The 14,304-nt window shown below is 47.2% G+C and overlaps 1 protein-coding gene across 1 annotated transcript; it reads right to left on the bottom strand.

The window, feature by feature from the left end:
• Window positions 1-72: 72 nt before the first annotated feature.
• RUSF1 (RUS family member 1) lies at window positions 73-11,271 on the bottom strand. The gene is made up of 10 exons (XM_066208742.1): window positions 11,179-11,271; window positions 10,063-10,190; window positions 7,405-7,464; window positions 5,439-5,553; window positions 4,546-4,591; window positions 3,960-3,992; window positions 3,176-3,281; window positions 1,933-2,034; window positions 504-574; window positions 73-97 (listed from the first exon to the last, which is right to left on the bottom strand). Exons 1-10 carry the CDS (start codon window positions 11,192-11,194, stop codon window positions 73-75), a joined length of 702 nt encoding a protein of 233 aa, XP_066064839.1. The 5' UTR covers window positions 11,195-11,271.
• Window positions 11,272-14,304: the final 3,033 nt, after the last annotated feature.

Below are 14,304 nucleotides of genomic sequence, written 5' to 3'. Positions count from 1 at the left end.
AAACCCCCCCCGTTAGAAAACCACGCCCACCTGACCTGGGAGCGCCCAAACCTCTCCTGAGCCACGCCCACTTCATCTGGGCCACGCCCAGGTGAGGCTTTGACGCGCCCCGTTCCGAATAAGCCACGCCCACCTCATTAAAACCCCCAAAGCCACGCCCACCTCACTTGGGCCACCTCAACCCGCACCTGAAGCCCTTTAAGCCCCTCCCCTTTTCAAGCCCCACCCCTTCCCTCGACACTTTTAGGCCCCGCCCCTTTCAACTCCCCTCTTTAGGCCCCTCCCCTTTAGCTGCACCCATTTAGGCCCCTCCCCTTTCTCCAGCCCATATCGTCAAGCCCCGCCCCTTTTACCCCCCTTTGCCCACCCCACCCCTTTAAGCCCCTCCCCCTTTAAGCCCCCTCCAGACCCACCTCCTTTAAGCCACGCCCACCCGAGGCCCCACCCCCGTTTTAACTCCTCCCCATTCAAGCCACGCCCCCCTCTACTCCCCGCCCACTCACCATGGCCGCCCGTCCAGCAGGGGGAGGAGCAACAGCGACAGCAACAGCCCCGCCCCGTTCACCAGCGTCTCCTGCCCAGGACAGACCAGTATAAACCAGTAGAAACCAGTATAAACCAGTATGGACCAAGATAAACCAGTATAAACCAGTACGGACCAGTATAAATGGAATAAACCAGTATAAACCATTACAAACCAGTATGGACCAGTATAAACCAGTATAAATGGAATAAACCATTAAAAACCATTATAAACCAGTATAAACCAGTATAAACCAGTACGGACCAGTATAAATGGAATAAACCATTATAAACCATTATAAACCAGTATAAACCAGTACAAACCAGTATAAACCAGTATAAATGGAATAAACCATTAAAAACCATTATAAACCAGTATAAACCAGTATAAACCAGTATAAATGGAATAAACCATTATAAACCATTACAAACCAGTATGGACCAGTATAAATGGAATAAACCAGTATAAACCATTACAAACCAGTATGGACCAGTATAAACCAGTATGGACCAGTATAAATGGAATAAACCATTAAAAATCATTATAAACCAGTATCAACCGGTATAAACCAGTATAAACCAGTATGGACCAAAACAAACCAGTATAAACCAGTACAGACCAGTATAAATGGAATAAACCATTAAAAACCAGTATAAACCAGTATAAACCAGTATAAACCAGTATAAACCAGTATAAATGGAATAAACCATTAAAAACCCTTATAAACCAGTATAAACCAGTATAAACCAGTATAAACCAGTATAAACCAGTATAAACCAGTATAAACCAGTACAAATGGAATAAACCATTATAAACCAGTATAAACCGGTATAAACCAGTATAAACCAGTATAAATGGAATAAACCATTAAAAACCATTATAATCCTTTATGAACCAGTATAAACCAGTATAAACGGAATAAACCATTAAAAACCAGTATAAACCCGTATAAACCAGTATAAACCAGTATAAATGGAATAAATCATTATAAACCAGTATAAACCAGTATAAACCAGTATAAACCAGCATAAACCAGTATAAACCAGTATAAATGGAATAAACCATTATAAACCATTATAAACCAGTATAAACCATTAAAAACCATTATAAACCTTTATGAACCAGTATGGACCAGTATAAACCAGTACAAATGGAATAAACCATTATAAACCAGTATAAACCAGTTCAAATGGAATAAACCATTATAAACCAGTATAAACCAGTATGGACCAGTCCAAACCAGTACGGACCCTCCCAGTCCCAACCAGCGCTCCCAGTTCCCGCCCGGCTTTCCTCGGCGGCCATCTTGGATGGCGCCATTTGGCCGCCATATTGGGCGAGTCGCCGAAGTGCCCCCCCCCAGTCTAAACCAGTACAAACCAGTACAAACCAGTCCGGACCAGTCTCACCTGGCTGCTGTCCTTGGCGGCCACGTCGGCCACGTTGTCCCGCCGCGCCTGGTGCACGGCCAGGGCCGCCCGGGTGGCGCCGCCGGCCACGCCCACCACGCACTGCGGCCGGAGGGGAAACCAGTACGGACCAGTATAGACCAGTACGGACCAGCAGAAATGGAATCGACCATTAGAAACCAGTAGAAACCGGTAAGGACCGGTATCAACCAGTATAAGCAAGTTTAAACTGGTTTAGACCAGTATACACGGGATAAACCAGTACGGACCAGTATAAACCAGTATGAATGGAATAAACCATTAAAAACCAGTATAAACCAGTATAAACCAGCGTAAACCAGTATAAACCAGTATGAATGGAATAAACCATTAAAAACCAGTATAAACCAGTATAAACCAGCGTAAACCAGTATAAACCAGTATAAATGGAATAAACCAGTATAAACCAGTATAAACCAGTATAAACCAGTACGGACCAGTCCCAATTTCCACCCCCAACTCCCTCCCAGTATAAACCAGTCCAAACCAATCCATTCCCAGTCTCTCCCAGTATAAACCTCCAAACCCAAAACAAACCAGTATAAACCAGTCCCCTCCCAGTAGAAACCAGTATAAACCAGTCCCCTCCCAGTAGAAACCAGTATAAACCAGTATAAACCAGTCCCCTCCCAGTCCCTCCCAGTATAAATCAGTTTCCCCAGTCCCTCCCAGTATAAACCAGTATAAACCAGTCCCCGCCCACTCCCCTCCCAGTCCGTCCCAGTATAAACCAGTATAAACCAGTATAAACCAGTCCCCGCCCACTCCCCTCCCAGTCCCCTCCCAGTATAAACCAGTATAAACCAGTATAAACCAGTCCCCGCCCACTCCCCTCCCAGTCCCCTCCCAGTATAAACCAGTTTCCCCAGTCCCTCCCAGTAGAAACCAGTGTAAACCAGTCCTGTCCCAGTATAAACCAATATGAACCAGTCTCTCCCAGTATAAACCAGTATAAACCAGTATAAATCAGTCCCCGCCCACTCCCCTCCCAGTCCCCGCCCAGTATAAACCAGTATAAACCAGTATAAACCAGTCCCCGCCCAGTATAAACCAGTATAAACCAGTATAAACCAGTCCCCGCCCAGTATAAACCAGTATAAACCAGTATAAACCAGTCCCCTCCCAGTATAAACCAGTATAAACCAGTCCCCGCCCAGTATAAACCAGTATAAACCAGTATAAACCAGTCCCCGCCCAGCCCCACCCTGGCAGCGGCCGCCATGACCAGGAGGGCGGGGCCGAGGCTCAGCCAATGGGGAGCGAGGATTTCCAGCACCAGGGCGACGTCATTGAGCAGATCCGCCGCAAACCTGGGGGAAAGGGGCGGGGCTTGCCCTTGTACGGAGATGTGGGCGTGGCCACGGCCATAAAAGGTCAGAAAGGGATTCGCTGCCATTTATGGTATGGAAGGGGCGGGGCTTAGTTGGAAGGGGCCACACACGATAGCAGAGAGGCGGGGCTTAGGTGGGCGTGGTCAAATACAAAAATGGGGTGGGGCTTGGAGTTCATGGCCATAGATGGTAAAAGGGGTGGGGCTTCAGTGGGAGTGGCCAGATACAGTAGAATGGGGGCGGGGTTTGGGATTTTGCTGCCCTATGAGAGAGGGGCGGGGCTAAAAGAGCAGTGAGTATATGTGGGAAAATGGGTGGGGCTAGAGGTGAGGGCGTGGTTTGCTGCCATAATGTCAAGGGAGGGGCGGGGCCAGCCCATATAAGGCAATAGTGGGTGGAGCGTGAGATCTGCCGCCATTTTTTGCAAGGGGGCGGGGCTTAGGAATGAATGTATTTCTCTATATGGCAAAGGGGGTGGGGCTTGAGGGGTGGGTGGGGCTTGCTCTCATATAGGGTGAGGGGCGGGGCTTAAGGATGACACCCCATTATCATATATGGGGAAAGAGGCGGGGCTTCGGCTGGGAACCACAGGCAGCAACGAAGGGGCGGGGCTAAAGCGGGAGTGGCCCTAAATGGGAAAAGGGGGCGTGGCCTCACCGCCATTGCTTGGCCTCGCAGTCCAGGTGGCTCCTGAGTCGAGGGGGAGGGAAACCAGTATGGACCAGTATAAACCAGTGTGGACCAGTATAAACCAGTATGGACCAGTATAAACCAGTGTGGACCTCCCACTGCTCCCAGTTCATCCCAGTTTGTCCCAGTTCCCTCCCAGTTCCATCCCAGTTTTTCCCAGTTTGTCCCAGTCCATCCCAGTCCATCCCAGTCCATCCTAGTCCCTCCCAGTTCCCTCCCAGTTCCATCCCAGTTTTTCCCAGTTTGTCCCAGTCCATCCCAGTCCATCCCAGTCCATCCTAGTCCATCCCAGTCCCTCCCAGTTCCCTCCCAGTTTGTCCCAGCCCATTCCAGTTTGTCCCAGTCCCTCCCAGTCCATCCCAGTCCATCCCAGTTCCCTCCCAGTCCCCCCCAGTCCATCCCAGTTCCCTCCCAGTTTGTCCCAGTTTGTCCCAGTCCATCCCAGTCCCTCCCAGTCCATCCTAGTCCATCCCAGTTCCCTCCCAGTCCCCCCCAGTCCATCCCAGTTCCCTCCCAGTTTGTCCCAGTTTGTCCCAGTCCGTCCCAGTCTCACCCCTGCAGCCACACGAAGACGATCCTGGTGACGATCCCGACCCCGTCTGCAAGAAAAATCCCGGGAATTCTGGGACGGGGAATTTCGGGAATTCCGGGAATTTCGGGTAAAATTCCAGGAGCTCGGGAGGGAATTCTGGGAATTCTGGGAATTTGGGGATGGAATTCTGGGAATTATTTGGGCTGGAAATCGGGCTGGAATCCCGGGAATTTGGGATGGAATTTGGGAGGAAATTTGGGATTTCCGGCCGGGAATTCGGGTGCAAAAACTGAGGCTGGGATTCAGGATTTAGCGCTGGAATTTGGGATGGGAATTCCGGGAATTTGGGATGGGAATTCTGGGAATTTGAGATGGGAATTCCGGGAATTCGGAGAATTCCAGCTGGAATTTGGGCTGAAATTCGGGATTTCCGGGCTGGAATTGCGGCTGGAATTTCGTGTGGAATCCTGGGAATTTGGGCTGGAATTTCAGGAATTCAGGGAATTCTGGGGACTCGGGAATTCTGGGAATTTGGGCTGAAATTTGGGATTTAGGGCTGGATTTTGGGCTGAAATTCTGGGAATTTGAGCTGGAATTCAGGGAATTCGGGCTGGAATTTGGGAATTCTGGGTATTAGGGGAATTTGGGAATTTTGGGCTGGAATTCGGGCCGGAATCCGGGCAATTCGGGGAATTGGGGCCGGAATTTGGGGGATTCTGGGAATTCTGGGAATTCTGGGGAATCCGGAATTCTGGGAAATGGGGATTTTGGGCTGGAATTTGGGCAGGAATCCCGGGAGTTTCGGAATTCCGGCTGGAATTCGGGATTTTGGGCCGGAATTCCGAGAATTCGGGGCCGGAATCCCGGGGGATCCGGGAACTCGGGGAATGCCGGGGATTCCGGGAATCGCCCACCTCGGAGCAGCCAGGTGAGCGTGGCCCCGCTGACGGTGGCGGCGCCGTCGCCGACGCCGACGGCCTCGAGCACGGCCCGGGTGGAGAGAGACCCGGCCAGGCTGGAGCACAGCGCCTGAACGGAGCGGTGCGGACCAGTACGGACCAGTACGGACCAGTACGGACCAGTGCGGACCAGTGCGGACCAGTATGGACCAGTATGGACCAGTACGGACCAGTGCGGACCAGTACGGACCAGTATGGACCAGTATGGACCAGTATGGACCAGTACGGACCAGTACGGACCAGTATGGACCAGTACGGACCAGTATGGACCAGTACGGACCAGTATGGACCAGTATGGACCAGTACGGACCAGTACGGACCAGTGCGGACCAGTATGGACCAGTATGGACCAGTACGGACCAGTACGGACCAGTACGGACCAGTATGGACCAGTACGGACCAGTATGGACCAGTACGGACCAATATGGACCAGTATGGACCAGTATGGACCAGTATGGACCAGTATGGACCAGTACGGACCAGTGCGGACCAGTACGGACCAGTACGGACCAGTGCGGACCAGTACGGACCAGTACGGACCAGTACGGACCAGTACGGACCAGTATGGACCAGTATGGACCAGTACGGACCAGTACGGACCAGTGCGGACCAGTACGGACCAGTATAAACCAGTACGGACCAGTATGGACCAGTACGGACCAGTATGGACCCGTATGGACCAGTACGGACCAGTACGGACCAGTATGGACCAGTATGGACCAGTATGGACCAGTACGGACCAGTATGGACCAGTATGGACCAGTATGGACCAGTACAGACCAGTATGGACCAGTACGGGCCAGTGCGGACCAGTACAAACCAGTATAACCCAGTATAACCCAGTATAACCCAGTATAACCCAGTATAACCCAGTATAACCCAGTATAACCAGTATAACCCAGTATAACCAGTATAACCAGTATAACCCAGTATAACCCAGTATAACCAGTATAACCCAGTCCAAACCAGTATAACCCGTATAAACCAGTATAAACCAGTATAACCCAGTATAACCCAGCATAACCAGTATAACCCAGTCCAAACCAGTATAACCAGTATCACCCAGTATAACCAGTATAACCCAGTATAACCCAGTCCAAACCAGTATAACCAGTATCACCCAGTATAACCAGTATACCCAGTATAACCCAGTCCAAACCAGTCCAAACCAGTCCAAACCAGTATAACCAGTATAACCCAGTATAACCCAGTCCAAACCACTCCAAACCAGTCCAAACCAGTATAACCCAGTATAACCCAGTATAAACCAGTATAACCCAGTATAACCCAGTATAACCCAGTATAACCAGTATAACCAGTATAACCAGTCCAAACCAGTATAACCAATATAACCAGTATAACCAGTATAACCCAGTATAACCCAGTATAACCCAGTCCAAACCAGTATAACCCAGTATAACCCAGTATAACCCAGTATAACCCAGTATCACCCAGTATAACCCAGTATAACCCAGTCCAAACCAGTATAACCAGTATCACCCAGTATAACCAGTATACCCAGTATAACCCAGTCCAAACCAGTCCAAACCAGTCCAAACCAGTATAACCAGTATAACCCAGTATAACCCAGTCCAAACCACTCCAAACCAGTCCAAACCAGTATAACCCAGTATAACCCAGTATAAACCAGTATAACCAGTATAACCCAGTATAACCCAGTATAACCCAGTATAACCAGTATAACCAGTATAACCAGTCCAAACCAGTATAACCAATATAACCAGTATAACCAGTATAACCCAGTATAACCCAGTATAACCCAGTCCAAACCAGTATAACCCAGTATAACCCAGTATAACCCAGTATAACCCAGTATAACCAGTATACCCAGTATAACCAGTATAACCCAGTATAAACCAGTCCAAACCAGTATAACCAGTATAACCAGTATAACCAGTACCTGCAGGCTGTCCCAGCACTGGTACCGGCCGTAGTCGGGGCTGACGCTCTCGGGGAATCCCTGAGGGAGCAGCACCCGCTGGGAATTCCCAACAATTCCCCCCAAATTTTCCGGGAATTTCGGGAATTTTTGGTGGGAGGGGGAAAAAAAAAAAGGGAAAAATGTCAAAGGGGGAGGGGAGAAAGGGAATTCCTGAAAAATTCCGGAAATTTCACCCGAAATTCCCGGAAAATTCCATCCAGGGATGCCCCGGAAATGTAAAAATAAAAAATCCCGAAAATTCTACCCAGAAATTCCCTAAAATTCCGCCCAAAGTTCCCAAAATTCCAAAAAAAATCCGCCCAAAGTTCCCAAAATTCCCCAAAAATTCCGTCCCCAAATTCCCCAGATTCCACCCAAAGTTCCCCCCAAAAAAATCCCGAAAAATTCCACCCAGGAACCCAAAATTCCCAAAATTTCCACCCGGGGATCCCCAAAAAGCGCCAAATTCCACCCAAAAGTCCCACCCAAAGTTACAAAAATTCCCAAAAATTCCCAAAAAATTCCATCCTGGAATGCTCAAAATTCCCCCCAAAAATCCCCCAAAAATCCTTCCCAAAAATCCCTTCAAATTCCCCCCTAAAAAATCTGGAAAAAATTCCCAAAATTTCCGGGAAAAAAATTCCAAAAAAATCCCCCCCAAAATATCCAGAAAAAAAATCCCGAAAAAATTCTGAAAAAAATCGCGAAAATATTGAAAAAAAATCAAAAAATGGCGAAAAAAATTCCCCCAAAAATCCCAAATCCCACAAATTCCCAGTTTTCACCAGATTTCCCGATTTTGCCCAAAATTCCCTGAAAAAAAATTGGGAAAAACTCGAAAAAAATCCGAAAAAAATTTGAAAAACTCTAAAGATCAAAAAAAAAGAATCCCGAAAAAAATCCACAAAAATTCCGATAAAATTCCTGAAAAAATCTAAAAAAAATCAGAAAAAATTCCCCAAAAAGAAAAAAATAAAATCAAAGAAAATCTGAAGAAAATTAAATTTTAAAAAAATCAAAAAATCTCCAAAAAACTCCGAAAAAAATCCAAAAAAAAAAAAAAAAATCAGAGAAAAATTCGAATAAAATCAAATTTTAAAAATTAAAAAAATCTCCAAAAAACTCCAAAAAAATTCCCCAAAAATTAAAAAAAAATCGTGAAAAAGTCGAAAAAAAAATTCCACAAAAATCCGAAAAGAAATCTGAAAAAAATCACCAAAAAATGGGAAAAAATCATGAAAAAAATGGAAAAAAATCCCCCCAAAAAGGAAAAAATTCCCAAATCCCAGAAATTCCCAATTTTCACCGAATTTCCCGATTTTGCCCAAAAGTCCCTGAAAAAAATCGCGAAAAATTAGAAAAAAAAATTGAAAAAAAATCCAAAATAAATCCCAAAAAATCCCAAATCCCAGAAATTCCCAATTTTCACCAAATTTCCCGATTTTGCCCAAAATTCCACCCCAAAAATTGCAAAAAATTTGAAAAAAATTGAAAAAAAGTCGAAAAAAATCCCAAAAAATCCCAAATCCCAGAAATTCCCAATTTTCACCAAATTTCCCGATTTTGCCCAAAATTCCCCCAAAAATTGCAAAAAAAATCGAAAAAAATTGAAAAAAAAGTCGAAAAAATCCCAAAAATTCCCAAATCCCAGAAATTCCCAATTTTCACCAAAATTCCCGATTTTGCCCAAAATTCCACCCCAAAAATTGCAAAAAATTTGAAAAAATTGAAAAAAAGTCGAAAAAAATCCCAAAAAATCCCAAATCCCAGAAATTCCCAATTTTCACCAAATTTCCCGATTTTGCCCAAAATTCCCCCAAAAATTGCAAAAAAAATCGAAAAAAATTGAAAAAAAAGTCGAAAAAATCCCAAAAATTCCCAAATCCCAGAAATTCCCAATTTTCACCAAAATTCCCGATTTTGCCCAAAATTCCACCTCAAAAATTGCAAAAAAAATCGAAAAAAATTGAAAAAAACTTTGGAAAAAAATCTCAAAAAATCCCAAATCCCAGAAATTCCCGATTTCCCCCCAAATTTTCCCAAATTTTCCCAAAATTCCCAAAAAATCCCGCAAGGTGGCCACCTGTCCGACCTTTCCCCGGGGGGATTCCCTTCCCAAAAAACCGGAGAGAGTTCCTGGAAATTTCCTTGGAAATTCCAGAAAAATCCAAAAGAAATTCGAGAAAAAAAATTTGAGAGAAGAAAATCCTAAAAAAAAAAAAAAAAATTCCGGAAAAAATTGGGGGGAGGGGGAGGGAAAAATACCAAAAAAAAATTCCAAATAAAAATCGGGAAAAGAAAAAAAATCGGAAATCCCCCCAAAAAAAAAATTCCCAAAAAATAATCGGGAAAAAAAAAAGAAAAATCTTTAAAAAAATCCAAATAAAATCTGAACAAAATCGGGAAAAAGAAAAAAACGGGAGAAAAAAAAAAATCGGGAGAAAAAATAAAATCGGGAAAAAAACTTCCACAAAAAATCCGAAAAACCCAAAAAATTCTGAAAAAAAATCCCCAAAAAAATCGCGAAAAAAATTGAAAAATTAAAAAAACCCCAAAAAATTGGAAAAAAATTTCCCAAATCTTTAAAATTTCCCGATTACGCCCAAATTCCGCCCAAAATTTTGGGATTCCTCTCACCGCGGCCGCCCGCCGGATCCACTCCCGCCGGGAGCTTCGGGAATTTCGGCGGCGGAATTTCCCGCCGGGATCTTCCTGGAACCCGGAAACTTCCCGGGAGCCCCAAAAACAGCGACAGAAAACCCGCCCTGGGAAAAAAACCGGGAATTTTGGGGGGAAAAACGGGGATTTGGGGGAAAATTGGGATTTTTTGGGGGAATTTTTTGGGATTTTTTTGGGATTTTTTTGGAGGGATTTTTGGGGGTTTATTGGGATTTTTTTTTGATTTTTTTTTCTTTTTGGGATGATTTTTTTGTTTTGGAATTTTTTGGATTTTTGGGGGGAAATTTTTGGGATTTTTGGGGGAATTTTTGGGGGGAATTTTTGGGGGAATTTTTTGGGATTTTGGAGGGATTTTTTTGGGATTTTTGGGAGAATATTTGGGAATTTTGGGGGGGAATTTTTTGGGTTTATTTTGGGATTTTTTTTTTGGATGATTTTTTTTGTTTTGGAATTTTTTGGAATTTTGGGGGAATTTTTTGAGGATTTTTTTAGGATTTATTTCGGAATTTGTTGGATTTTTGGGGAAAATTATTGGGATTTTTGGGGGGAAATTTTGAGATTTTTGGGGGAAACTTTTGGGATTTTTGGGGGGAAATTTTGGGATTTTGGGGGGAATTTTTGGGATTTTTTGGGGGGAATTTTTGGGGATTTTTTGGCGGGATTTTTCGGGGTTTATTTTGGAATTTTTTTTCGATTTTTTGGGGGAGTTTTTTTAGTAAATTTTTTTGAGGATTTTCGTTTTGGAATTTATTGGATTTTTGTTGTTTTTTTTTTTTGTGGGTTTTTTTTTGGGGGGGGGAGGGAGGAATTTCTCGGGGAGATTTTGGGGCGGATTTGGGGGAAATTCGGACGATTTCCGGACGATTTTCAACCGTTCCGCTGCTGATTTTTTTTTTTTTTTGGGGTGAATTTCCGGCGTTTTTAGAGCTCCGGGAGTCGAATTTGGATCATTCCGGGACGCCGGAACCGATTTTTGGGGTGCCCAGGTTGATTTCGGTCGATTTCAAGGCGATTTTGGGGCATTTTTAAACGATTTTGGGGGGTTTTCTCCCTCCTCCCTCCATTCCCCGTTACCCTCCGGCTGCTCCATGGGCACTTCCGGTTGTTCCCTTGGCACTTCCGGTTGTCGGCGCTTCCGGCTTCCGGCGTTCTCATGGCAACGGGGACGCTCTGGCCACGCCCCTTGCTCCGTCTCTATGGTCGCGCCCCGAAATGACCCAAAACCTCCCAAAATTCGCCGCTAAATCCAGGAAAATCCCCCCAAATCCAGGAAAATTCCCCCAAATCCCTCCCGAGATTCCCAAAATCCCAAATTTCCCGGGATTTTTGGCCTCTCCGTGCCCAAAAATCCCCCCACCCCCCCAAAAAAAATTCCTTCAAAATCCCCTCAAAAACCCCGCCCCGAAATTCCCAAATTTTCCCCCCCCAAATGTCTCCAAATTCCTTCAGGATTCCCTTCAAAACGCCCGGAATTCCCAAATTTTCCGCCTCAAAATCCCCAAATTCCGAGAAATTTCCGAAAAACTCCCCAAAGCTCCCCTCAAAAAAATTTGCCCCGCCCCCCACCCACATTCCCTAAAACACCAAAAATTTCCCCCCAAAAGTGACCCCAAGTGACCCCAAATCTCCCAAAAATGACCCCAAATGACCCCAAGTGACCCCAAAAATGACCCCAAATGACCCCAAGTGACCCCAGGACCCCAAAAATGACCCCAAATGACCCCAGGACCCTCCAAAATGACCCCAAATTACCCCAAGTGACCCCAGGACCCCAAAAATGACCCCAAGTGACCCCAGGACCCCAAAAATGACCCCAAGTGACCCCAGGATGCCCCAAAATGACCCCAAATGACCCCAAGTGACCCCAGGACCCCAAAAATGACCCCAAGTGACCCCAGGATGCCCCAAAATGACCCCAAATGACCCCAGGACCCTCCAAAATGACCCCAAATGACCCCAAGTGCCCCCAGGACCCCAAAAATGACCCCAAGTGACCCCAGGACCCCCAAAATGACCCCAAATGACCTCAGGATCCCAAAAATGACCCCAAATGACCCCAAGTGACCCCAAATTACCCCCCAAATGACCCCAAGTGACCCCAGGACGCCCGAAAATGACCCCAAATGACCCCAGGACCCCCAAAATGACCCCAAATCTCGCCAAAATGACCCCAGATGACCCCGAGACCCCCCAAAACGACCCCAAGTGACCCCAAAAAGGCCCCAAATGACCCCTGGACCCCCCAAAAGTGATCCCAAGTGACCCCAAATCTCCCAAGAATGACCCCGAATGACCCCAAAACCCCCCCAGATTTCCCCCAAGTGACCCCAAATGAACCCTGGACGCCCCAAAATGACCCGAAATGGCCCAAAAATGACCCCAAAATGACCCCAGGGCTCCCAAAGTGACCCCAAAACCCCCAAATGACCCCAAGTGACCCCTGGATCCCCCAAAACGATCCCAAGTGACCCCAAAATGACCCCAAATGACCCCAAGTGACCCCAGGACCCCAAAAATTACCCCAAATGACCCCAAGTGACCCCAGGACACCCCAAAATGACCCCAAGTGACCCCAGGACCCCCCAAAAATGACCCCAAATGACCCCAGGACCCCCCAAAATGACCCCAAATGACCCCTGGACCCCAAAAATGACCCCAAATGACCCCAGGACCCCCCAAAATGACCCCAAGTGACCCCAGGACCCCCCAAAATGACCCCAAGTGACCCCAGGACCCCAAAAATTACCCCAAATGACCCCAAGACCCCCCAAAAATGACCCCAAATGACCCCAGGACCCTCCAAAATGACCCCAAATGACCCCAAGTGCCCCCAGGACCCCAAAAATGACCCCAAATGACCTCAAGTGACCCCAGGACCCCCCAAAATGACCCCAAGTGAGCCCAGGACCCAAAAAATTACCCCAAATGACCCCAAGACCCCCCAAAAATGACCCCAAATGACCCCAGGACCCTCCAAAATGACCCCAAATGACCCCAAATGACCCCAGGACGCCCCAAAATGACCCCAAATGGCCCAAAAATGACCCCAAAATGACCCCAGGGCTCCCAAAGTGACCCCAAACCCCCCAAATGACCCCAAACCCCCCCAAAATGACCCCAAGTGACCCCTGGATCCCCCAAAACGATCCCAAGTGACCCCAAAATGACCCCAAGTGACCCCAAGTGACACCTGGACCCCCCGTCTGTGACCCCAAGTGACCCCAAAATGACCCCACGTGCCCCCAAAAGTGACCCCAAGTGACCCCAGCTTCCCTCAATGACCCCAAGACCCCACAAGAGTGACCCCAGATGACCCCTGACCCCCCCCAAATGACCCCAAGTGACCCCTGGACCCCCCAAAAATGACCCCAAAACCCCCAAAGTGACCCCCAGTGACCTCAAAATGACCCCAAATGACCCCGAGTCTCCCAAAAATGACCCCAAGTGACCCCAAACCCCCCAAAAATGACCCCAAATGACCCCAGGACCCGCCAAAATGACCCCAAATTCCCCAAGTGACCCCAAATGACCCTAAAATGACCCCAAAACCACCAAATGACCCCAAGTGACCCTAAAACGACCCCAAGTGACCCCAAAACGACCCCAAACGACCCCAGGACCCCCCAAAATGACCCCGAGTGACCCCAAACCCCTCAAATGACCCCAAATGACCCTAAAATGACCCCAAAACCACCAAATGACCCCAAGTGACCCTAAAACGACCCCAAGTGACCCCAAAACCACCAAATAACCCCAAGTGACCCTAAAATGACCCCAAGTGACCCCAAAACCACCAAATGACCCCAAATGACCCTAAAACGACCCCAAATGACCCCAGGACCCCCCAAAATGACCCCGAGTGACCCCAAACCCCTCAAATGACCCCAAATGACCCTAAAATGACCCCAAGCGACCCCAAAACCCCCAAATGACCCCAAGTGACCCCAAAATCCCCAAATGACCCCAAGTGACCCCAAGTGACCCCAAACCCCCCAAATGACCCCAAGTGACCCCAAGTGACCCCAAGTGACCCCCAAAACCCCCAAATGACCCCAAGTGACCCCAAGTGACCCCAAAACCCCCAAATGACCCCAAGTGACCCCAAGTGACCCCCAAATGACCCCAAGTGACCCCAAGTGACCCCAAAACCCCCAAATGACCCCAAGTGACCCCAAAACCCCCAAATGACCCCAAGTGACC

This window comes from Chamaea fasciata, unplaced genomic scaffold, assembly GCF_029207755.1.
Source record: "Chamaea fasciata isolate MVZ Bird 193981 ecotype frontalis unplaced genomic scaffold, bChaFas1.0.hap1 SCAF_440, whole genome shotgun sequence".
Lineage (NCBI taxonomy): Eukaryota > Metazoa > Chordata > Aves > Passeriformes > Sylviidae > Chamaea > Chamaea fasciata.
The sequence above is the reverse complement of the archived record's forward strand: the minus strand, read 5'-3'. Positions and strand labels throughout refer to the sequence as shown.

Excerpts from the sequence above, each read along its gene's own strand:
- RUSF1 (XM_066208742.1), bottom strand. Across the intron at positions 3,993-4,545 it reads GTCTTCGTGTGGCTGCAGGG|GAGCCACCTGGACTGCGAGG; the intron begins GTGAGACTGGGA and ends CCCTCGACTCAG. Across the intron at positions 2,035-3,175 it reads TCATGGCGGCCGCTGCCAGG|TGCGTGGTGGGCGTGGCCGG; the intron begins GTGGGGCTGGGC and ends CTCCGGCCGCAG.